Here is a 25,908-nt window from a genome sequence, read left to right as displayed (position 1 = left end):
TCAGGTTAGATGAAGAAGTTCTTTAACTGTGAGGATTGTGAGGCACTAGAACCCATTGCCCAGAGAAGTGGTAAATGCTCCATCCTTGGCAGTGTTCAAGGCCAGGCTGGACAGAGCCTTGGGTGACATGGTCTAGTGCGAGGTGTATCTGTCCATAGGAGGGGATTGGAACTTGAGGATCTTAAGGTCCTTTCCAATCCAAACCATTCTATGATTTTGCATAAAATTACTGACTCATTCAATACACGGGATCAGGTCTCCTGTGGTGAAGAATAACTATCAGATGATTATTAGTATTTTATGCATTCAGTCACAAAAGAATTACTTTGTTGTGCACTTTTCCACAATGTTCATCACAGAATCAGAATGCATCACTGGTATTAGCTTATTCCCAAAATGCAACTGAGACAAAATGATCTTATTCTTTTACATAAAGAATGAGGTATCAATGCCAGAATTATCAACTCGTACCAGGAATATCTGAGATTTTTCAGAGTATTTAGGGATTTGCAATATTTTTTATTCTAAGCATACCATAGCACAAACCATTTCTGTGGAAGAAATGGTAAGCATTCACAGTTATATGTTAGGCATTAGTCTAACTTGCACCATTACAGTTCAAGCTGAGTACCCAGGAACTGGTTAATATCATTTCACATCTACATTCCAATATCAGTACTTTAAGTGCAGAGAATTACACACTATGAGAAAGATAAGACATACTATGTCTGTGAAAACTCAAAAAAATGAAGTACAGAATAAGGGAGCACAACATTAATTGATCTAGATTTTTGCCAGTTAATGGATAGTGCCAAGGATGAGTTGAAAAATGTGTGTTTAACTCCTACCTCAGCCAGAAACTGACTGTGTTGACCTAGGTAAGTCAAAAATCTGTAGCCTATGACCATGGACTACATCTATAAAACGTGATTCTCTGCCAGAAGGGAACTCTGAGGTCATACTTACATTCCTTAATTTCAAAGAGCTCTAGAAAGCAAAAGTAGAAATCGGGTACATAAGAACTTTTATGAATCTGGATCTATGTTTCCATAGCTTTATAACCAGAAACCTCCAACAAGACATAGGATATTATCCGTAACTCTCATTTCCCAATATTGCAATTATGAATTGCCTTCTGAAACTATAGTCTAACTTCAAACAGCCTTCTCTTCAGAAAATAATATAACTGAATCAATAAGGAATAAACTAAAGAAAACAAGTATACAAAACATAGCCAAGAGCAGAAAAACTAAGAGGAGTCAAGCCTATGCAAGAATGAAGGCTTACGTTCCTAAGAAAGAAGTGTTATTTAGTCCGTTTCAGAAACATACTTATTTTTGCCTCACCTTTAGAGAATCTTCTCTGATAAAAGGACTTCTTTCATTGTTGGACTGAAATTCTGGAATGGTCCTCATTATACCCTCAAGTATTGATGCGTTGCCTTTGAGAAATGAAAGGGGAATAAATGAGGTTACAAAAATAGGAAAATTGAATAATTTTTAAAAATGGAAAAATAAAAAGGAAGTGCAAGTAAATTATATTTAAATGATATATATTTGAAAATAGTAAAAGCATAAAAGTAGAATAAGGGTTTTTATTTTTTTTAAAATGAAATAAAAAGCCTGTTCAGGTTAGAAGAAGCTTCTCTCACAACTAGTATTACTAGATAGTCACAACTGGTGTCCAAATTTGCTAAACAATATATCAACATGTTTAAAGACTGACTCTCTGCTTCTTGCTGTTGAAAGCTTTGCTCCTGAAACAAGTTTGTGGTTTTTTAGTAGAGAAGCAATGTGCAATAAACAGGAAGCTATATTTATTATTTGTGCTGCTACCATTGTTTCAGAATCCAGATCCAGGGCTTCAACCAGCTCACCCTGAACAAGCACAATACTGGAGTCAGACAAAATAATAAGTGAACAAATGCTTCCTGAACCTTCAAATCTTAACTAAAGAAACACCATATCCCCTGTTTACTATTAGGTCTTTATAGCACCTTGACTTATGAAAAGGGTATCTTTCTAGGTGTGTGGTTTTTCTATCATGCCTGGAAACCCAATATTTACCCGCTAGAAAAGATGAAGTATGCTACCAGAAACTTGTAGTTAAATTACTTTGTATTACAAAGTAGAAATTGCAGTGTGGGTTACAGGAGAGTCAGTGTTCTTGACATCACTTAAAGACATTCTTGCCCATCTGCATGTCCCACCTAGAAGTTTACTTCTTTCAGGAAGTGAACTTCTCTATGAATCATATGTTTCAGGAGGCATCAGATGGGCGAGATTCATTCTAGCTCCTGTGAGAAATTGATAGATATGATTTAGAACTCACAACTGTAGTTTCTGTTTCCAAACTGTAATCTGATGTGTTAACTGGGTTGAGGAATAGCATTCCCATTTTTGTAAATGCTAATTACTAGTACTAGAAGGTTTCAAAAAGCATTCTCAAAAAAGGCAAACAAAGCAAAGGCTAAATATCAACAAATCATTGTTAATACCATTTAAATATGCAAGTAGACAATTTGGACAGAAGTTCTCTTTCGTCAGAAGGAGTTTGCAGTCTAGTCAATTCCAGTTTCCAGTTTTAGCTTCTAGCCTACAGCTCCTGACCTAAGCTTTATTGTGCCCTTTTAAAAAGGAATTTTCCTGAGCCATGTTGCCAGCTTTAACTACTGCTCATCTCTTCAGCCATCTAAACAGAAATTCATACTTGTATGCAATTCTTAAAGTAAGTCCACTAAATAAACCCAGCTATCATAAATGTACATTGACATTAAAGGTCTCGGTTTTCAGAAGAGAGGATGATGCAGACTATTTAAATTAGTGTATTTAATTAATTTCAAAACATAGTTATGTCTATACAGATGACAAAACAAGGTTACCCTATGAAAAAATACATTCAGTTCTGCTCTGAAGAACTTTGTGGCTCAGCAGTCAACATGAAAAATGAATTTTCTAGGATAAAACAAAAGGACACTCACTTTCAGCTTTCATAAGGAAGCCAGGTTTTTTGACTGTCAATTCAGGAGGTCCTTCTGCCATGGGTTTAGGAGACTCTGTTTTCTTAGCCATCTTCTCTTCTTGGTATTTGACTTCTTCCTCTTTCACCCATTCTTCAACTGAGTTGACCACCAGCTCGAGATAGTTCCTGAAAAGCACAACATTCCTCTATTTATATAATAATACACTATAATACAATTTTGACTCATATGATTTTAGGTCAAGCAAGATCACTTGGCTTCTCAGCTTCTTATACAAATATTACTCTATAATCTTTGAGAGAAGGCTTGTGTTTGAGGGGGTTTCTGTTTTACTTGAGAACTGGTACTTTTGCCTGCTTTGCTTAGTATATCTTACTGTTTGGGTTTTTGGTTATCCTTTTGCAAAGAGGTATTAGAAACTTGTCTTCCAAAGAATGCCTGCTCCCAGAGAAAATCCAGGAAGTCAGAAAACATGCAGACCTTCAGTTAAAGAAAAGTTCAGACTCATTCTGCTCCCCTCTGCTTTACCACCAGGGTAACTTATTTTCTTAGTTACTCTTAAAATCACAGAATCATAGAATGGTTTGGGTTGGAAAGGACCTTAAGATCATCCAATTCTAACACCCCTGTGAGGAAGGGATGCCTCACACTAGACCATGTCACCCAAGTCTCTGTCCAACCCAGCTTTGAACACTGCCAGGGATGGAGCATTCACCACTTCTTTGGGAAACCCGTTCAAGTGCCTCACCACCTTCACAAGGAAAAACTTCTTCCTTATATCTAACCTGAACTTCCTCTGTTTGATATGATGCCTTAATTGATACTGTCTTTTAGAACACACTTAAATTTGTTCAGCAACTGAGGTATAATTCTATTTAATTTCTAGTTCTTCTTTATCTGTGTGACAAGAAAGGTGTTTGGAAATTGTCATCCAAATGCAGATTAGAGAATCAGAGCGCTGTCGCCTGGTGTAAATGAAGAATATTCACTCTTAACAGTTAAGCTAAAGAGAGCACTGAATACAAAACAGATCCAGTTTGCAGCTGGTATCTGTAGTTGCACTGTGTCATCAGCCAACGGCGTCTGAAATGACTGCTAAAATAGTTCATGGTGAACAACTGCTCCTAAGGTACAATGAAGCCTAGAAGTCTCCTATGCAGTTGCTGCTCAACCCCTTGGTTTGGAGTGTTACCATAATTCTTTCAAGTAAAATTCTTCATTTGTGAAAAAATAGAAGGGGCTTTTAAAGAATGTGTCAGATGCAGTTGTTGTGTCTTCATAATGGTTTGCACTTATAAATTCAAGATGATTCAATTGTATTCAAAAGCTCTGTACTCATTACAGTTTTTGGTTGTGAACATGTAGGCAGCGCAACCAGTTCTGGACCTCATGACAGTTTCAAAGCATTTATTGCAGCATTATGTTGTTTAAGAGGATATGCACAGAGTGGAGATGTATATAGTTTGTGTACAGCTTCAAGACACACAAGTCCATCCCAGCTTCTGCAATACAGGTGGAACCTGTTCTGCCAGACTTACATGAAGAAATTGTTGGGGCCAAGGTGACCCTGCTTGTATCTCAAGAAAAAAGTACAAGCTCTAAAAACAAAGGTGTTGAAAAGAAAAAGCAAAACTAGGCTGCAACCTAGAGTTGCCAGTACTGGAATAACTTGAAGATGAATATAGGTTATAAATAAAAAAGTGATTATTCGCATGGAAAATATTTTAGGGCAATGAAACAGTCATTCAAAGTCAAAAATACATGTTCTATTAATATGTGTTCTGATGTCACTACTGCCAATATCTGACTCAGAATCATTTCTCAGAAAGGATGATTCTTTTCCAGTAACTTGTGTAATATGTTTACTATGAAACAGTAAACAAATGTCATTAAGATTAACTTTGAGCAAAAGAATAGTTTTGATAATGTCTGAATTCATTTGGGTTCCTGATGGAGGGGCCACTTATCCTAACCAGAGTTGAAATGTTCTATACACACGTACCACTGCAGGTACATGTGTTCATGTGTTTGGATCCTCTTAGTAGTATAACTGGATTTCACATGCAGACTCCTGCTGCCTGCTCTTTTAACAGTACAGTTCCTGAGTTCTACATGAACTATGGGGCATGATATCCATAGGGAAGGGTAACTGAGATCACCAGGAGCAAAAGCTGCTACTTTTGCATAAGATAAATATCTTAAACCAAGATACTTAATTCTCCCCTTGCATGAAGATTTGCTGTAAAGGACCCACTGTAACCAACTGATTAACAGGTAACAGAAGTATATTCTAGACAGCAACTTCAGAACAACCCCACAGAGTGGGTCTGTGGTCTATAAGATGTCAGAATAGGTAAGAAACAAATAAACACAGGCAGAGAACTCCTAACAGAGAGACAGTCAAGCAGTGTTTGTTGTGTATCTGTAATTCTGTTGTGGTGGAAGTGTAACTCTTAAATATATCCCCAAAATTAGAATTACAGTAATTTTAATAAAAGGAAAAATCAGTAAATTGTTACTAAACTCATCGAGAGCCAGTTATTTCATACAAAGATGGAAACTAGTAATACTACTGCTTAATCGAGAAATAGGGTTTGTGCCTGTTTCTGGCAACTCAGCAGGATCTGGAAGCTACTTGCATGCAACAGCTTGAAGCACTCCAGGTATGTAAAGACTGTCTTGCACAGAAGTGTTACGTTGCTTGGAAACATATGCTAGCAAATATTTATGATACTTTGGAAATCTGAAATGATCTTTAGCAAAAAGGTTGACTAAGGTCAGAAAATGTGCTGATTATTTTTGAGAGGAAAGACAGGTATAGATGCCACATAACAGATCAGCAGGAGATCCCACAGCTCTTCAAAGATACTAAGCAGCATATAGAGCAGTGACACTGAATATTTCTATGACAAAAGAGCAAAGTGTAACCTTCTTGTAAGCTTTCATGCCAGTTTAGAAGCTTCAGGAACTCCTTGCTGCTTTGAAACAGAATTTGACAAAGCGTCACTGAACAAAGATGGTGTGCCCAAAGCAGAAGTTTAAGCCTTGTTTCTACTGTATGTGGAAGAGTAAGAAGGAAAAAGCATAGAGCTATTTCATCCTCAACTGAATTATAATGCATCTACCAAAGTGCATGCTTCATTCCTTTTCTGGATGTAAATTAGCAACGTTTGTTTTGCAGGTATCAAGAGCTCTTCCCATTTCTCAATTGGCCTTTAACTGGCTATTTCAATTCCCTTTCAAGGTAACCAGCCAAATTGTTCTAAGACTCCACAGATGAAGAATTGTGTTTTGAAGAGAAATGCTTCCTGAGGAAGTCTGGGTCCTCACTATCTGCTCCTACAGACAACACAACAGCAATATGCCCTCCGGATGACAAGTTACTCAGTGTATGTAAATGCTGAGTGACATGTTAGATACACTGGAGTATGTGATCTGGCCTCCAATGTCTGTCCCAAAAGGGTATGGATTTCCTGTGGGTCTCATACCATCTGTGTCAGCCCTGTGCACATATCTCAGATACACCAGGTATTTAACCTGGCAACTTGTTCAATGCTCCCAAACCCAGTAAGAATAGCTGGCAAAGTAAAAAGCTCTCAGCTTCAGAGTTTTGTATAACAGACTTTAAGACCACTGTTGATTTGCCCAACAATCACAAAATAGTCAGCATTTTCTCCAAGGAACTTTGTGTTTCTGCTGGCAAATCTCTTCTGGCCCTGGTCCCAGACAATGCTAATCACAGTATCTCTTTTCATGGCAAATAATTTAAGTCCAAGTGCCTAGAAAGCTAAGATGGACTCACATAATGTTCCCTGACTGAAAGACAAGACATGAAATCTAATACAAAATATGTCTTCAGAAAGTCACGCTTTGCCTGTTTAGCACTCAAACCTGTTCAAACATCTAGGTGCCTCATCACTTATCATTGTTTCAGATCCACATCACCATTTATATTGCTGTTTCAGTGCAAAATGAATAGGTCCACTGACAAAAGGTCTAAGCAGAGACATCAACCACTCACATCCTTCCAACTGATGACCAGGGATTAAGAAGAATGTGGTATTCTGTGAAAAAAGGGCTTCTAGCATTTCTCGAAACATTTTCCCAGTACGCACACCCAGTTTGTGTATACAGAGATAAAAAAACTGTTAAGTATATTCTTAGACAGAGTTTTCTTTTCAACCTCCTTCACCTGAAGTGTCCTCATCATAATTTTCTTGATGTTTTGTTCAAACCATGACAGGATATCCCTGCTATGACTCTGCGTGTATGTGTGCATTACCTCTCTTTTTATAGTTTGCAATAATGCGTCACATGCAGTTACTGCATGGACCTCCTCACTCAGAAAAGCTTTGTCTCAACAGAACACTTTTTTGGTATAACACTGCATGACATTTCACATGTTTTCTCATAAATGTGTTACATTGTGATATCTTTTACTACCCCAGCTTCGCCCCAAGCATAGCCATGGAAGCTTTAACTAAAAATGACTGAGAATGAGGTAAGTAAAAACAAATACAATAAATTACCTGAATCCAACATTAGAATGCAATGCAATATCCCAAGTCTCTTGGCACAAACGATATTGATTCATGGGATTGTGAAGAACCATTAACAAAGAATTATCTTGGGTATAATAAAAGGAATCAATACATCTATATTCTTGGGATGCAGTATGAAGAACCTGGAAAGGAAAGAAATAAAGGTACTTCCTCCCTGCACACAGTAGCTTTCAGCAAAAAGTGTTTCAGAACTCTGCCTTCCTATAAGATGCATGCAAAGCATTTGTATTCCAGCAATCCAAAGTGTTCAGGTAGGTGGAACTGAAACTCTGCTATTCATATTGAGAAGGGGCAGTCACTATGGTCCACCTTCTGAGACTGCCTATGAATGAGGAAGTTTGGCTAAAAATAAACAAATACATTTAAGTATTAAAGAAATGCTTAAATTTCAATAATAAAGTGCTTAAATAATAACTACTAAATTAAAACAAAGCTAACATATACCAGGTAAAATGAAAACAAATTTACTTTTTTCTTAGCTTGGTTAAGCTTACTTGCTATTCAATTTGCTATACTCTAACCTGCCTAGCTCTGAGATTTACTGTGTTCAAAATCGGTGTTTCACTCTGCTCTGTACTGCCCCATCATTTGCAATGTTTACTTTGTCTGCAGGCTGAAACTTATTCTATAGCTAGAAGAAAGCTGCCTTTTAAACTAGTATTTTTACAGAACCATGTAACTCCAATAAAATGTAAATAACTCCATATCAGTTAATATTCTTTTTAAACATGAAAACTTTAACAGCAGCTGATGGAAAAAAATATGTTCAGATCTGATGTAGTATAAGGAAATATTCTTATAAAATGTTATTTTCTGTTGCAATGTTTTTTTCTGTTGCAGTTATTTTCCATCAGAATCTTTTGACTAGATTCCCTAATTATTGACAGTTCAGTTAGTATTAGATATTTATGTTGCATAAGAAGGAATTCCCCATGTACTGAAAGACATGGCAAGACTTCAAATTTGTGATACTAACGTGGTACTGAAAATGTCCAAGCAGCCTTTCTTTCACCCATCTATAGCATGGGTCAGGATCAAATAAAAATTGCAGCATATAAAGCTCATGGCAGCACAAGAACTCCACTCCTCTCAAGAGAATGCTTCCAACTTAAGCCATTTACACTTGAACTTATCTTTCATACATTTCATTCTTTCTGAAAGATGAGTTTTAGTCTTTAGCTTGAAAGATTTCTATAAGTGAAACTTTTGTAGCCCTGAAAGGCTGAAGCACCATTATAACAACCTTTTCTATTTGCCCATAAATCATACACTGCATAGGTATTTGCAAAGTGTGCTTTCACATACACTGTGCTAATGAGTCCCATAACTGCCAGGGAGGATCACCCCTAAGGGCAAGATCATTTTGAGTCTATCACATGTTTAGCTAAAAGAGTCACTACCAAACAGGACAGCTGCATTTGGCCAGGCCAGGAAATAAAACCCATTACAAGCAAAAATTCACAGAAGAAGCTGAAAGGAAAAATGAGGGCTGGTAAAATGTAAAAGGGATAAAACTGGATCAATTATCTAGCAAGACAATACCCTGTACTTCACAACTGATTTCTTTGTATGGCATTCTGAGGGATGACTGTACGGGTAAGATTGTCAGTTCACTGATACCTGAAGAAGAATATGTGGTTGAAAATGCTCATCAAAACTCCAGTCTGTCAAACAACGCCTCTGTGTCTTTTTGATCTCTTCTAAGTTTGGTTTTAAGCTGTAATTTTCCAGACTCACCTCAAAATACACCAAAACAAAATGAATACCAACATTTCAGTGACAGTTGTATTAAAACAAATGTAATCTTGTAGACTTACTAGACAGCATCCCATATTATATCACAGTTAATTGCATAATGCTACACATGTGTAGACCTGTATGGCACTATTACTCCCAAAGGTTTTTGGTCTTGGTTTTTTCTTTTATGGCAAACATAATCTGAATATTTTTATTATTAGGTTATATGTTTTTGAGTTCTGTAAGCAATTACAAATATTTAAACATGTCCTATGAAGTCATCTTGAAATTGCTATATTTATCCAGAGCTGTATGGGAGACAGGTGTTTCTGAAGATGCCAAACTACAGAGTTTACTAGTGTGATACATCTCTCAAACTCTCATGCTAGTATTTGATCCCTGGTATTCATTGAAACCAGTGCAGAATTGCCATTAGTAGCTTCACCAAGACCTATCACCTCAGAAATCAAAGTGATTTTACAGTGCTTAAAATCTATGGCACTACTTGTCAAACATCACAAAATTAACATTTGCATGCAGCACTGCAAAGGAATCTTCAGTCCTGGCACTGAACAGTATCTTCTGTTGTCTTACACTATAGAACACAGTTTATTCCATTCCTCACACTTGCCATAGCTAAAGGAGGAAAATCCGATTCTTTCTTCAAAACAGGATCAGCCAGACTATCTCTTCCATCTTTGCCATTCATTTCTGTATGTCCTGGAAATTGAAAGCAGAATGTTAGGAAGTGCTGCAGGAATTTCAGTCCTTAAAACTGAGGTCAGAATGATGCAATTTCCCTAGCCTCTGTAATGAGACTGCCATCAACTTGAAGCCGTCTTTTACGACACTTACCCCTATAAATGCATGATCATCTCTGCTAAGCTTCTTTCCTAAAAGAGTGCTTTAAAACCCAGGAACAACAAGTGCCAGACATCAGGGACTGTAGTGATAGGACAAGGGGTGAGGGGTTCAAACTGAAACAGGAGGTTAGATATAAAGAAGTTCTATACTGTGAGGGTGGTGAGGCACTGGAATGGGTTGCCCAAAGAAGTGGTGAATGCTCCATCCTTGGCAGTGTTCAAGGTCTGGCTGGACAGAGCCTTGGGTGACATGGTCTAGTGTGAGGCGTCCCTGCCCATGGCAGGGCGGTTGGAACCGTGTGATCTTAAGGCCCTTTCCAACCCAAACCATTCTGTGATGCTATGAATTATCATTATTATTATTATTACCACTATTAATTATGATATTAAATATCATTACATATAGCATATTATAATTATATATAACATATAGTGATATTATACCATTGTAATATAATTAATTTAGTAATAACAGTAGTAGTAATAATAAACAACACTTCATAAAGCCCACTGAAATCGCTCCCTTTATCTGTCTTATGCTCACCATACACAGTGAAAACCATTAAAAATACCCTGAGAAGTGTGCTCCAGATGACGGACCATTTTTCTACATACTACCTGAGAAGCAGTAATAAGCATTCCCTTGCAGAGGTGACATAAAAGAAAGCAAAGTCAACTGCTTTGATATTTTCACCTCTTTCTGAAAAATGCAAATTTAAACCTTTCAATTAATTCGATTTATCCTGTTCTGTAAGCTACTTGACCGAATATTGTTTCTGCTGAGGATCTGACCAGTCATTCCATAGTTCCAATGGGCACCTGACATGAACAGGATCTCATAGAGACTTTAACTTTCCTATTCTCATAATTCTAAAAACATAATTTGCTTTTAGTAGAATTCTTTATGCCCTGATTTAGGGCAGAGATTACTAATACTCTACAGAAATTCACACATACAACAGAAATAATGTTCCTGGGAAAAGATACCCCAGAAAGAACTTGTTCATAATAGGCTTGTAACCAGCTCAGCTTCCAGACTTATACCTGCTTTTCTAGGAAATTTACTGACTGCCTTTAGAGGATTTAAGAAATCTGAAAGCAAACCTTTTCTCTTCCTAGTATTTGCTTTTGTGCTGCAGAAGTGTTGAAATGTTGGTGGCTATGTTTGTAACTAAAATTATTTAGTATTGTAACTAGTATAAAAGTCAAATAAACTAACACCCAAAAAAAGTTCATGAAATTCAGAAGAGAGACAGATAAGCAGGATTATTTTTTGTCTACTCCAGCCTTCTAAGGAAAGGATCCCATCTAAGCTGGTTGCCTAGACATCTATATTAGGAAAGCATGGGCAACATAATGAACCTAAAGGTACAGCCACTTAAATGAACCTAATTTCTACTTTTCTTGCATCCCAGGAAAATAATCACTTATTTTTAATGTTGCTTCTTGTCCAACACTGTTCCTTTAAGCAGGCCAACAGCTTTTCATTAAGTTAGAATCTGCAGGAGAAAATGCAGAACTCTGAGAAAATTGATCCTTCATTGCATACAAGAAGTTTACCACATCTCTGCTCCTGCTGTTCAAAATGTTCCTATTCTAACATGAATGGTAGTTACAATGGCTCAAATGCTGAAGATATACCAACAGCGCAGACTGGAAATGAAGTAAGAGAAGCTGAGGAAGTTGAAACACAGCTCAGACGTTCTCTATGATTTTAACTTGCGGGTTTTCAGATATTTCTGGCCAAATGCAGACAGACTAATGTGACTGTGAAAACCGGATGTTTAAACTTCTACGTTACAACACCTGGTCTACCATGCTACCCTTATTCTGATTTCTTTTCATTAATCTCACTTTCTTCAACACCTGATAGATACATTCCTCTTTCCCTGTTACTTCTGAATTTGGCCTCAAATTTTGGATATCAAAACTTTACTGGATTAACCTACATGTGGAAGAACAGGGAAGCCTGGAAGAAAAAAGTTACAAGGGAAAGGTATGTATGCATGGGTTATTACAATGTATAGCATACCTTCTTTTTTTTTCTTTTTTGTCATTTTCAGCTTCTTATATCCCTCTCTAGAGTCCCCATGTGTAAGTTATATGCTCATTGCATTTCTTACTACTCATTCACTAGTAATCATCTAATTAACCTGATACATAGAATCATAGAATGGCTTGGGTTGGAGAGGACCTTAAGATCATCCAGTTCCAACCCCCTGCCATGGGGAGGGACACCTCACACTAGACCATGTCGTCCAAGGCTCTGTCCAACCTGGGCCTGAACATTGCCAGTGATGGAGCATTTACCACTTCTTTGGTCAATGGGTTCCAGCGCCTCACCACCTTCACAGTAAAGAACTTTTTCCTTATATCCAGTCTAACCTTCCCCTGTTTCAGTTTGAACCCATCACCCCTTGTCCTGTCGCTACAGTCCCTGATGAAGAGTCCTTCCCCAGCATCCCTGAAGGCCGCCTTTAGACATTGGAAGCTGCTCTGAGTTCTCCATGCAGCTTCTCTTCTCCAGGCTGAACAGCCTCAACTTCCTTAGCCTGTCTTTATATGAGAGGTGTTTCAGCCTCCTAATACATCACTCTGTGCTTGTTACTGACTTTGTAAAGACCGGGCTGCCATCATAACTCACAAGAGCCTTTCTTCAGAAAGGTATTTAAGCATGTCTTCAGTATGACAGGTCTAAAAAATATCTTCGATGTAATAAACCATAAACCAGTTTTCTAGTACATACTTTTCAACAAATATAATTTTAGAAAGTTGCTTACACAAACTGTTAATGTTGTCATATAAACCAGATAGCTTTAGTCTTTACCTAGTATTCCTACATAGATACTGAAAGTACAGACTATACAATACTTGAAAATTCAAGTGGGGTTTTTTCCTGGTGATTTGTACTAGGAAAAAAACCAAAACCAAACAATAATCACTGCCCTGCAAGAGCAAATGACATGGTAAAATAAATAATGGAATCAAATATTTCAGGAGTAATGTAAACAGATGTTTTTTTTTCCAGAGCCTTTTGGAGATTCCCCATTAAGCTTCTTTTCCATAAGGAAGAGTTGCCTCAGCTGTCTTGCAAACCTGGCTGTATTATCCCAAGGGTTATAAGACGCTTCACAGTCACCTCCAATCATAGATCCAGAGCTCTCCAGGAGACCAGAGTCACTTGGCCCAGTCAGCCTCAGGCTTTCAAAAGTAAGCACTCTGAAGGCCCTTTCTACTTCAGCCCGACTCAGAAGTTCTATAAAAGAATTACAACCATTAACTGAAAAAGTCCTTATGGCTCAGCAAAAGATAAATAGAAGACTATGCAAGTGTATTGTTCTTGGCAACTCTGCAAAAGCCAACAATAATTTCCTTAACAGTATTGGATCAAATTAGATGAGCTACATTTTACACTGCATTCAAAGTTGAATGCTTCCAAAGTGCAAAATGATATGCTTAACTTTTAATCCATCTTAAATGAAGATACCTACGTCTGAATACCTCCTGGCTCATTAACTTTCTATAAATGATGTTGGTTTTAAAATACTGAGTAGACTTTATCGAACCAGTTAACAACTGGTTCAGTTAATGAAAAGTTTTCCATTATCATATGGTTTTTCATTATCTGCAGCTCTCAAAACAAATAATTTTTCTGTACTCAGACAAGATTTTAATTTAATTTTTAATAAATTTTTATTTTAATAATTTACACAGAAGTATGCAAGGTGCAAAAGGAATAATAAATCCTATTTATGGCTGTATGCATTGGTGTCCATATAACAATGATAATCATGAGAAGCACTGAGTTTTAATGAAGGTAGATCAGTGCCCAAATCATCCAAAGAGCATCTTCAGTTTGAAATCTTTTCCCTTTATGGTCAGTTAAACAACCAAGCATGTCACATATCTTGAAAATGTTGGATATCTCCTATTCAGATCAACCACCTTCTTGCTAAAAGCTAAATTAACAGTTGGGAGAGTTTGGCCATATATTATGGTCCAATGATGACCATCAAATATGATACCCATCAGTTAGCATGCTACAGCAATACAGACTACCTAAATAGCTCAATATCCAAAATGAACACACCAGTAACTAGAAACAATGCAGCGAGTGCAAATTAATCCAACACAAGGGATTTCAGGACTGAATAGATGGAAAAGTACCTTCAAATCCTATGCCTTATATGATGGCATAAATGTAACCAAAGGGATTTGGATGTTTGTGTTTCTTAATAACCTAAACCTCTGAAACTACCTAAGGGTATTTATGTAGTCTTCGGGACTGTTTCTCAGCGTAAGTCATGGTGGTATGCACACTCCAAGAAAAGGTGACTGCAGAAGTGATTACACTTGAAGAAGTGAATGTATTCTTGGTTTGATAAAGGGACTATTACAGAAGTAACTTCATTATTGACACCAACAGCTTCCACCAAATACATTCTGAAAGCCATACTCAGTGCAATAAAAATCTTCTGAGATACATGTGCATTTTACTTCCTAGGATCAAAATAGTGATAACAGTTGTAATTTATACAACATTTTTCCCTCTCAGATTCAGTAAGTGCTTGTATATTTGCGAATATAAATAGATAAAGAAGTTCTAACAGACTTTCAGCTCTTATGCAAGATTTAATACTTGTATAGCCTTTCCCATTAACCACGAAACTGAGGTTTAAAGTTAACCCTAACTTGGGTAGTAGGTTAAGATATAAGGAAGAATGGGAAAATGGGAAATTCTGCAAAATGTTTTAGAGAGGTGAAAAAACTTGTCCCCAGATTCCTGCTATTTAATAAGGTGATCAACTAAATGAGAAAAAAAAAAAAGGAATGTTTATCAATGCAAAAGATAATCTCTTTACCACTGGTACAGTAATGCATGAGCTTGTGAAGACTGGCCATGCGTTTAGGGTTGTTTTCAGTTGAAGGAAGGTTTAACTGGATAAGTTCTATAAGAGGAAGTTTATCCATCATTTCCCGCTCAATCTTTTCTGGATTTAAGTTCTCCTGGACCTGGAACAAACCCCAAAGTTACCAGAATCAAAGTAAACTTTCACACTAGTGGATTTCTAAAAATTATGTTTGAATAAGGAATTCTTTTTATAGTGAAAGACATAGGCATGTGCTTAAATCAGCTGGACTTACATTTGAGCATGTGCTCACAGCGTGATTTTGAATTATGGTGGCAGGTGTTTTAGGCAGAAAAAAAAGGAGATACATAAGAGAATAACTTACGGCATAACTACAGACATTTGTTAGAAGGCATCTGCTTGTGCTACCTAGACTAAAAAATTCTGGAATACAAAAACATATACTGATCTATTCAGACAGGCAGCAGGTCCCTTCCATGTATCTTTCAGCTGGTCTGTGCAACTTCTCATGGTAACGAAGTCTGTAAACTCATTTACCAAGTCTGTGACAGCATCATCCCTACACATTAAGGATTTATCTAAAAAGGTAAATATAGATACCAGTAAGCACTGGTATCTTCCAACTTCATTCTTTTTAGTATTAAACACTTTACTTTTAAAATTAAACAATTTAGTATTAAACACATTTTAATATTAAACACTTTTTTTAAGTACCTTTTTCTTGGACTGTAGCTTCCAAATCTTTTTCCTCTATTCACCACTCATTATTGTGCTATCCACTCCTCATTGTGCTATATCCTGAACTTCCTCTTCAGCAAGTATATCATACGCATCAAGTATATGCCTGCTAAGAGCATCTCTCTCTGTGATTACTCAGTCCTGCCTTCTGCTTGAATGCCTCCTCCAATGTATCAAGCTCAATTTGTTTCTGAATACTGTTATAATTAATTGTTGTCAAAGTATTTCACAGAGAATTTGTAATTCATGAAGCCAGCAGATGCTCCTTAACTGTGAAATCTAGAACTGTTTTGTCTTCAGAGTATCGTCAAAGTTTAATGGCAAAACTACACCTTGGCTTGTTTTGGTTCACAAAGTCTGGAAACTGTTACTTTGCAATAATTCCAAACCTTGCAGTCTCTGAACATTTCTGCCTTTGTTAGAATTTGGCAACATCTTGGTTATACACTATGCTTCAACTATTAAGCCAACCTGAATACACTTATCTTCACTAACAACCTTTATGTCTTTTCTCACATTTCTCTACATCTCAGTATTTAATCTAGTCCAAATGCTAAATCACTGTTGGAAAGTTAGTAACGAATTTTCCAGTTTCACCAGTGTTTAACTACAGTAAATCAGAGTTCTGTAGTATCTTTCATCTATGCCAAAAGCTAAACATTCTTATTAATAATGCCAACAGATCACTGAAATCACTGTCATGCTCTGTCTGTGATGTGTCCTCTGTCAGTGGCAGTAACTCATCACTTCTTAAGCCGGCTAAATATGTTAGTGTGTCTATCTCAGGAGGAAAGAATGTAGGCTACACTGCTCTGCTTTGGAAAAACAGCATCTTTTTTAGTGCATTGAGTGTTTACAGCCTGTGGATTTTAGAACTGTTTATATATGACAGGTGGGACCATACCTTCAGCAGATGCAACCGCTGAGCCAGGGTATCATGGCAGTTAAATAAGAGAGGGTACTCTGGGGTGACAGGCTTTTCTTCACTGTAGTTAGGTGAAAAGTAATCATATAGATTCTGTTAAAAAAAAAAAGAAAGATGCGTTAAACACCAATAATGAAATTTGCCATTTGAGGAAATGAACCAAAGACAACACAAACCTTTTTTTCACTTTTAGAAAGTGAAAGAGAAGGAAGAACAGAAGCTATGTGTTCTGCAATGGTATGATGTAGCCCATCTGCCCGAGGCTCTGGTACTACCAGACTAGGTGGCGTAAGGCCCTCTTCACTTGCGATAACCTGGCAAAGATGACAGTTGTTAGCTTTCATTACAGTATGACTGCTTCTTAACTTAAAACCACCAAGTAGACCTGCTTATAGCCAAACAGACAGCCATAAATTTTTGCCAGGACTGTAGCAAAATGCAACTTTCCGTGTTAGTTCCTGCCCAAAACAAAGATTATAGAAAACAGAATATTTTCTCCTATTACTTGCTTTCGGAAGTGTAAGAAGAAATGTATTTCCAACTTGAAATGTTAATGAATACAGGCAATGAAAAACTGGTTGCGTATCAGGTGTTGGACTTATTTGGGGTGTTTTCACCTGGGTCCATTTTCAGACTGAATTGGAAAAAGTAGAAAAAAAAATATGAAAAAAAATAGAGGATTGTACTGAAATTTTCTTTCTAAATGGAGGAGGATTTCCAAATCATGCTGTGGGGCCCTGCTAACTCCTAGCTTGTGCCTAAACTCAACAGAAGTCAGCTCTGCCTAGCATGAGCACCAATATATGCCATTTTAATGTTAGGCTTTCCCTAAGACCTTTGTACTGAGTAAAACAGTGCAAGTTCACAATCACCAACATTGTGGCAGGGCATCAGGACATGAAAAATAAATATAATGACTTTGCTAAAAAAAAAAAATAAAATTACTTTTTTTCCTCATTTGGTTATATTTGACCTGTAATCTTGGAAGAAAATAATCTTAGAGTAACACTAGATATACACAGTAAGTACACAATACAAAAGAAAACCAAAGATTTCACTTTTGAATTGTGATTCCTTTGTATTGAACCACCTTGGTTAGTGCCTCCGGTCTCATACTTTTGGCTGAAACAGATAGATTTATTGATCTCTGATCAATTCATTATACCAGGTCTAAGCAGAATTACCCACAGGAATTATAATGAGAATATTCTCACCTGTTCCAACATGCAGTTCAGCATTAAGGGTACAGAAAAGTATTCCTCAGGAATCAGACTCAGCAAGTCATTGTAATACCTCATGTCCACAGAAGTATCCAAAAAAGAAGCTGTTGTAATAATAGGTAAAATATAATGATCTATTTCTTCAGAAATACCAATTTTTATTACCAACCAGTTCAATGTTCAGACAGTTTTTCTTGGAAAGGCTAACAAAATCCACCCCTATAGAGCTATCTATCTGACTGTGACTAGGAACAGATAGAAAAAGTGATTTCTAAAAAACTTAGTTATCACCACTGCAGTTTCTGGAGACTTTCACAATGTATTCACCAAGAAACTACTTTCACAACATTGAGTCATGTCTTCAGCTTATTGTGCAAATCATGCCAAGGATTTGTGCTCAGGTAAATGACATAGTGAGCAGCTACAGATGAGTGCTTTAATCCTTTAGACATACCCTGTGACAAAGTTGGTGTTGGAAGAATTTCTCCCGCTTGCCCTTTTTTCTTTGAAGTTGTAAACTGTGATGGTGATCGTACCTAAAGGAACAAAAATAAAGATAAAACCTATCAGAAAGAGTAGAACAAATGAGGACTGAACAAATAGATGGGAGAAATCAATGATCTTAAAAGTCTTTTCCAACTTAAAAATTATTTGATTAATTTAGCTATGGTTTCACTAACCCTAGACCAGATGCTGAACTTCTACACAGCCAATATTAGGGGAGAGAAATCCCATTTAACTCTCAGCTGAACAAGACAGTGAGAATATAGTCTTATGAATGCCTTAAATGAGCTTTCAGTAGTACCGCTACAGACGGAGTAAGCCGATTTTTCCGTGCCCCTAGTACATGTCCTAATAAGCCACTTTCTTCTGCCCACTGAAGCTTTTGTTTACCATGAACAAAATAAGGAAGCTGATCTTGCACAGAACTAAATCTTGTTTTGACACTTCACAGATCTGCAACAGGACATGGTACCTCTGCGCAGGCATGTTGAGTTTTGAGCCCCAAGAAGGTGTCATCATAAGCTATTAAAGGAATTTTTACACCTGTGATATTTTATGCCTGTATGAACCTTTAAATTTCCCTCTTCCTGTTTTCCCAATGCTTTTCTTCCTTCCCCTCTTCCCCATTCTTTGCGATTTTAAATGCTGAAGTAGAAAAATCCCAATTTTATTAACAGAAAATTACATATGAAGTGATGGTCCAAGGGGAATTTTTAAGTGCAGAATTAAAGACAGGCATTTCTAGCCTACAACTAGTTATTCTTGACAAGTAGAGAAGGATCCTTGCCTCAAATTCACGTGGTTGTGTCAATTTGCTCTCTGATAATGCAGGCACATTAGTAAACTTGGTGTTTTCCAAGTAGTTACGATGCTGTCTTCTCCAGTCCAGGCAGTCATACATTAAACAAGCAATGCTTTCAAACACCAGAGTGCCAAATGCAAGCTATGACAGAAAATCAGACACAAAGGATGAAGTTTGCACACAAAAGTATCATGTAACTTAGCCATGTAAGTCCTTAGCTCTCTAACCAGCAAATCTACAACTGTTTAAAAGTCTTGCAAGGGATTTTTTTTTTTTTCTCTCCACTAATTCAAAATGTTTTACAGAGTTATTCTAAGAAAAAAAGGCTTCCTCATTTTAATTTTATTTCAGCTATAATATAGCTGCTCGCAGGGTATTCACCAGTAGCAACAGTCTGATATGATGTGATGATGGGAAAGGTAAAGAAGATAAAAAACTTCTTTTCCAAAATAGGCTGAATATTTTAACATGAAATCAATAATATGCTGATAAGTAATGTTGTAAGTAGCAAGCCTACACATTTCCTCAATTGAGGCATTTTTAGTGTCTGCCTTGGAAACCATTCTGGCTTTAGCCAGACTTAGTTCTGATCCCCTTGGGATCAAGTGTACTTCCTGGTTCACCAGATTGTTTATATACAGGATTTAGTGTACAATAAATAAGTGTTAAGAGGACATCGTCTATCCTTTAACCCTAATAACATAGACCACAAATAGAGGAGGTTGAATTATGGCATATTGCTTTATTCTGCTTTAGCAATTCGTATTTTTTTACTGCTGCCGTTGTGGATTGAAAAATATTTGACCCTTTACCTCACTACACTTGGAAACCTGGCTGGAAACAATTCCTACTGCTTCACTTTCTCTTGCGGTGCCCAGTAATAGTCCTGACTCAGCAGGTGATAATGAGTAATATGCCAGAGCCATGTTTTGGGTTGGACAAAGCAAAGAGGTACTGGGTATGCTAAACCAGCATCTTCTGTCAAAAAGGGTTCTCACATTCATTTTAGTTTGGTTTCATGTGAATATTCTGAAATACAGTAAATTGACCTACTGTTATGAGGACAAAACTGTAATTTTGGTGTTATTTTATACAGACATCTGACTCTCCAATGATATCCAAATTTGGTCTATGTAAAGATGCTGAATAAATAAAGTATCTTGAACTGTTTTAAAACTCTGCTGCTGTGGCCTACAATATTAAGAAACTCCAAGTCAGGTATTTTTATGCAAAGGACTCTTTGTGAATACATGCTGAATAAACTTATTTGATACAAGAAAATAATTTCTGATCAGGATTACAAATATATTAATTGCACTGGTTCTGTTTCACAGAAGGCTAAGGTAAAATTCCTGTAATTTCTAAACTGTCTTAAATGTTACAAACCCCAAAGCATGCCATGTGTTCTGAAAGCAGAATCTACTGACCAGCATTTCCCTGTCAGACCAATCAGGGGGAAAGGCACTCTCCTTAACTATGTGATGAAGTCTGGCAACATCAAAGAGACTTGATCCAGGCTTTCCACTGTTCAGAACTGGTTCCAGGTATTTCCAAAATGTTTCCAGATCTTTGATAGCTTCACTGTTCTTTCTTTTCTCCGCTTCTATAACTAAAAAGTGCAATTATTAGATAAATCACAGTACAATGCCCTTTTACACAAAGCACAAATCTTATATTAATATATTTAAGTATAGGGTAAGCAAGCTTTATTATTACGATTTTATTGGTGTGGAAGCTGGAGATTAAGGTACAGTATGACTATGGACAGAGAACCTAGAAGTTGTATGGTTTCCTGATTCACTGCATAGTAATGATCAGTTATCAAAGATGCTCTAGATACTGCAAAAAAAGAAAATTCTCTCTTGACGCCAACCTTACAGTCACACTCTGGAATCTACTATAGCCTAATTTGAGAGACATAAAGACACCAAACTTGCAGTGACTTGCTTTCATTTGGATTTATGGGGGCTCAGCACTTCCAAACTGTAATTATGATGGCCAAATACCTCACTTGTGTATTTCCAGTGGCCCCAGGGGTTTAAAACAAAACAATTCAGTGAAGCCATTCCCCCTTGTTCTGTCCCTACAGGCCCTTGTCAAAAGCCCCTCTCCAGATTTCTTATAGGCCCTTTAAGCATTGGCAGCTGCCCTAAGGTCTCCCTGGAGCCTTCTCTTCTTCAGGCTGAACAAGCCCAACCCTTTCAGCCTGTCTCCAGCCCTCTGATCATCTTTGTGACCTCCTTTGAACTCACTCAAGCAGGTCCACATCCCTCTTGTGTTAAGGGTCCCAGAGCTGAACACAATAATGCAGGTGGGGTCTCATGAGAGCCCAAGTCTTCCTCAGGGCTGCTCTCAGTCCATTTTCTGCCCAGCCTTTATTTGTGCTTGAGATTGCCCCGACCCATGGGCAGGACCTTGCACTTGGCCTTGTTGAACTTCATGAGGTTTGCATAGGCCCACCTCTCAAGTGTGTCAAGATCTCTCTGTATCCCTTCCCTTCAGGATGTTGACTGCACCACACAACTTGGCGTCGTTGGCGAACTTGCTGAGGATGCATCAAATCCCACTGCCCATGTGGCTGACAAAGATGTTGAACAGGATCAGTCCCAACACTGACCCTGAGGGAAACCACTTGCCACTGATCTCAACTTGGACTTTAAGCCATTGACCACAAGTCTTTTGAGTGCAACCATCTAGCCAATTCCTTACCCACCGAGTGGTCCATCCATCAAATCCATGCCTCTCTCCAGTTTAGACACAAGGGTGCTGTGCAGGACAGAGTCAAGTGCCTTGCACAAGTCCAGACAGGTGATGTCAGTCACTCTTCCCTTATCCACCAATGCCGTAGCCCCATCCTAGAAGGCCAACAAATTTGTCAGGCACGATTTGCCCTCAGTGAAGCCATGTTGGCTGTCACCAATCACCCTTACTTTCCATGTGTCTTGGCATAGTTTCCAGGGGCATCTGCTCCATGATCTTGCTGGGCACCATGGTGAGACTGAGCAGCCTGTAGTAACCCAGGTCTTCATTTTTTCATTTTTTTAAATATGGGAGTTATGTTTCCTTTTCCAGTCAGCAGGAACTTCAGCAGACAGCCACAGCTTCTCAAATATGATGGATAGTGGCTTCTCAACTACATCTGCCAGTTCCCTCAGGGCCTGTGGATGCAACTCACCAGGTTCCATAGACTTGAGCACCTTCAGGCTCCTTTAGATGAGTTTGAACCCAATCTTCTCCTACAGGCAGTTCTTCATTCTCCTTGTCCCTGCCTTAAGTATATTTTCATCCTGTAAATACTCTCAGAATGAATTAAAGTCTTCAAGAATCACTAGGATGTGTCAGGTCACTCATTTCCAGCAGAAATGGGGAAAAAATTAATTGCATTTTGTCAGGCTGAGAGATTGATCCGAGTTTTCTCAGAAAAGTTGAATTAGTAGTGGTACACCTACTAGACCGTTTAGAGGAACAGAAAATTAACAGTAGGAAAGGGTACTAACAGTGCTTGACTTGTTAACCACAAAATGAAAGTCATTAGGGGATGCAAACACTTGGGAAGGAAAAGGAACATGAAAGCTATGGTCCCTAATCCATGACTGATGTTTATTCATGCTAAGAACAACAGGAACACTGTAACAGAACAGCATTTACAGGTTAACGGCTTCCTGTTTGAAAATTTCTCTGTGCATTACAGAAATGATCAACCACGATCTATTTTTTAAGTCACTGAACTATGAAATACTTTAGTTAATAACTGCTCCAAGGCACAATCAACTGTACCTGTATCAATGCAAGCAGACATTTGTCTTAATATAACTTTAAAAGCCTCAAAGACTCAATAATATTCCTACTCAGACTACTCCAATACTTTACTAACCTCACCTATGGAAAGCTTCTACCTGCTCCATTGTATTTCCTTGACTGCAATTCAAACACTTTATTTTCTGTCCTAGCCTTTTACAAACTTCAAAACTTTTATCAGTTTTCCACTACATCATTCAGCCTTCTCAAACTTAAAGATAACAATTCCATTTTTTTCCTCATAAGTAAAATTTTATAGATCCTTAATAACCTTCTTTTCCATAATTTGAAGTTTTTGTGATTGGCACATATTTCATACAAGGTCTTACCTCATCATTGATTTGCTTGATCAGATTACTTCAGGTATTTTTAGGATATATTCTAATTTATAATCTGGAGATTTGCATTTTAACCTCACTCCCTTATTCTAATACTCATGACAATACCTAATAATACCAGACACAGCACAAATTCCCTTGAGTTCACACCATGCATCCTATTTGAGGGTAAAGCTTTAAAAGTTACTTTAGAGAGGACAAAGTTTTTGAATGAGACTGCACCTACTATAGATTTATTTTCATCTAGACCTACCTTGCTTACTGTGGGCTATGTGAAATAGCCTTGTTAAAATCCAGTTATACAACACTGGCTATTCCTCTGCTCAGAAGGCCAATACTTCATTTTGTAAGGAAATTAAACTTGTCTGACATGATTTGCTCTTGAACTGCATACATTAGGTGTTACTCATCTCCTCATTCTTTTTTTAAGTGGTTATAAATTATTGTTCCAGTATTTTTCCAGAAACAGAAGTTATGCAGATTACAGAGCCTTGGCTATTTGTGCTCCTTCCTCTCTTCTTCACAGCTCTTTTTTCCACTATCTCACTTGCTTTTTATGAGTTCTCAAATAGAAATGAGAATGGCAGGCAAATCTTTAAATAGAATACCATGTAAGTTAATCTGAATCAGTTGATCTGAAAAGTTCTCTACCTCACCTAAGTAGCTGTTATTTTACCTCTTCCTTCACAACCAAAAGATAAATCTTTCTGCTACTAGCATTAATTGTGGTTACTTAAAAGTATCACCTGTCTGGAACGGTACTTATAGCAAAAACAAACCTAATTCCAACAAGAAGTACATACCAACAAGAAGTACAAAAAAGACCCCCAAACACTAGCCACTGCCAATTTTCTCAGGATCACATCCTGGCAGCTCTTCCTCTCTGATGACCAGCTAACAAGCATTTAACTTGTTCCTCCTCCTGCACTCCATTTTATGTCTTGCCATTTCTGATTTTGTGTTAATAAGCTCATAAACATATATCCTCATTCCTAGTGACCTGATCTATTCCTAATTCTTAAATGCTTTCTTGTATCTGAAGTCTACAAAGAACGCATGGTTCAGCCAAGCTATTATTCTGTGCCACCTGTCCTTTCTTAATGATGAGGAAAACTTGCATTACTACCTGTAACACTGCTTATGCAAGATACTATCATCTATAGATGTACTATAGATGTACTCTTTTTCCCCTTTAAAATTTCCTTGCAAATTTTACTTAATAATTATCTGAGTTTATTAAAGTCTTCCTGCTATTATACATACAAGACAAAGAAAAGATAGTATCACTTTGGAAATATCTGGGGGAACCTGTCCCTGTTCCTTCATCCCCAGTAGGTGTTATAAATACAATGAAATTGAACAAACCCATGCTTTCTGCTCTCTGCACTTCTAACTACTTTCTAGTAAGTCATTACCTTCAAATTTTACCATTTTTGCAATGGCAAACACAGTTGCTCACAGCTAGCATGCACAAACACAAAGCACAGAGAGGGAGAAAAACACAGCAGGAACAGTCTTTACTTGGATATGTAATAGCCTCTTTCCTATACAGACTTTGTTCTTATGACCAGATTACCTTCAGTTGACTGTGAAGATTCTTCTTTAAGTTTAGTTGCTCCCAAGCATGTCTGCAACGGCTCATAATTCTCAGAAGAAATTCTAATTACACTCGAAATGTTAACTCCAAGCTCAAACATCACAAGCAACAACTGAAGGTTGTGGAAATCCAAAATTATAAAGTAATGATGGGCACCATCTTCTGGTTCATCATCTATTCAAAATGCAATAAAACCAGATTAAAGACAAGGACATGGAATAGCTAAATAAATACTGGTTTTGCTTGACTATATAGGGATACTGAAAATTAAGGTCACAGAAGCAGCTCTTTTATAACCTCAGCAGGATAATTACATATAAGTTTCAAAATATCTGAAGCAGGCCTACAAGGATGCTGGAGAGGGGCCCTTCATCAAGGACTGCAGTGAAAGGATAAGGGGTCAGAACTACTGATCCCATGGACTGAATGAGTCCGTAATTTTATGCAAAATATAGAATCACAGAATGTTTTGGGTTGGAAAGGACCTTAAGATCATCCGGTTCCAACCCCTGACACGGGCAAGAACACCTCACACGAGACCATGTCACCCAAGGCTCTGTCCAACCCAGCTTTGAACACTGCCAGGGATGGGGCAACCACAGTTTCTCTGGGCAGCAGGTTTCAGTGTCTCACCACCCTCACAGTGAATAATTATTTTTTCCTGTATCTAATCTAAATCTCCCCTCTTGCAGCTTGAAGCCGTTCCCCTTTGTCCTATCACTGCATGCCCTTGTAAGAAGTCCCTCTCCATGTTTCTTGTAAGCCTCTGTTAGGCAGTGGAAGGTACTATAAGGTCTCCCTGGAGTCCTCTCTTCTCCAGAAGACTTAGACTATGCTGTCCAGAAGACTTAGATGATCAGGTGATGTAATTCATCTACCATGGTTGTTTACCCTAAGACAAAAGAAACTGCCTACTGAAGCGCCTGTATTTTTCCATCAACTATGGAACACATAAGAGTTAGTGTAATTTTAC

General features: G+C 37.6%; 1 protein-coding gene across 1 annotated transcript in view; it reads right to left on the bottom strand.

The window, feature by feature from the left end:
• SPAG17 (sperm associated antigen 17) overlaps nucleotides 1–25,908 on the bottom strand; it is a 98,879-nt gene that overhangs the window by 41,054 nt on the left and 31,917 nt on the right. The window contains exons 6-19 of the mRNA XM_057415889.1: nucleotides 24,915–25,109; nucleotides 20,630–20,811; nucleotides 19,188–19,343; nucleotides 18,351–18,432; nucleotides 17,891–18,000; nucleotides 16,853–16,990; nucleotides 16,656–16,769; nucleotides 15,005–15,155; nucleotides 13,282–13,398; nucleotides 9,905–9,999; nucleotides 9,163–9,279; nucleotides 7,510–7,664; nucleotides 2,981–3,147; nucleotides 1,347–1,441 (exon numbers count right to left, since the gene is read on the bottom strand). Of these exons, the coding sequence (XP_057271872.1) occupies nucleotides 1,347–1,441; nucleotides 2,981–3,147; nucleotides 7,510–7,664; nucleotides 9,163–9,279; nucleotides 9,905–9,999; nucleotides 13,282–13,398; nucleotides 15,005–15,155; nucleotides 16,656–16,769; nucleotides 16,853–16,990; nucleotides 17,891–18,000; nucleotides 18,351–18,432; nucleotides 19,188–19,343; nucleotides 20,630–20,811; nucleotides 24,915–25,109 (1,874 nt within the window). The remainder of the gene's footprint in view (nucleotides 1–1,346; nucleotides 1,442–2,980; nucleotides 3,148–7,509; nucleotides 7,665–9,162; nucleotides 9,280–9,904; nucleotides 10,000–13,281; nucleotides 13,399–15,004; nucleotides 15,156–16,655; nucleotides 16,770–16,852; nucleotides 16,991–17,890; nucleotides 18,001–18,350; nucleotides 18,433–19,187; nucleotides 19,344–20,629; nucleotides 20,812–24,914; nucleotides 25,110–25,908) is intronic.

This window comes from Pezoporus wallicus, unplaced genomic scaffold, assembly GCF_028554395.1.
Source record: "Pezoporus wallicus isolate ANWC-B61680 ecotype Strahan unplaced genomic scaffold, APGP_CSIRO_Pwel_v1 contig_6814, whole genome shotgun sequence".
In the NCBI taxonomy this organism is placed as follows: Eukaryota; Metazoa; Chordata; class Aves; order Psittaciformes; family Psittacidae; genus Pezoporus; species Pezoporus wallicus.
The sequence above is the reverse complement of the archived record's forward strand: the minus strand, read 5'-3'. Positions and strand labels throughout refer to the sequence as shown.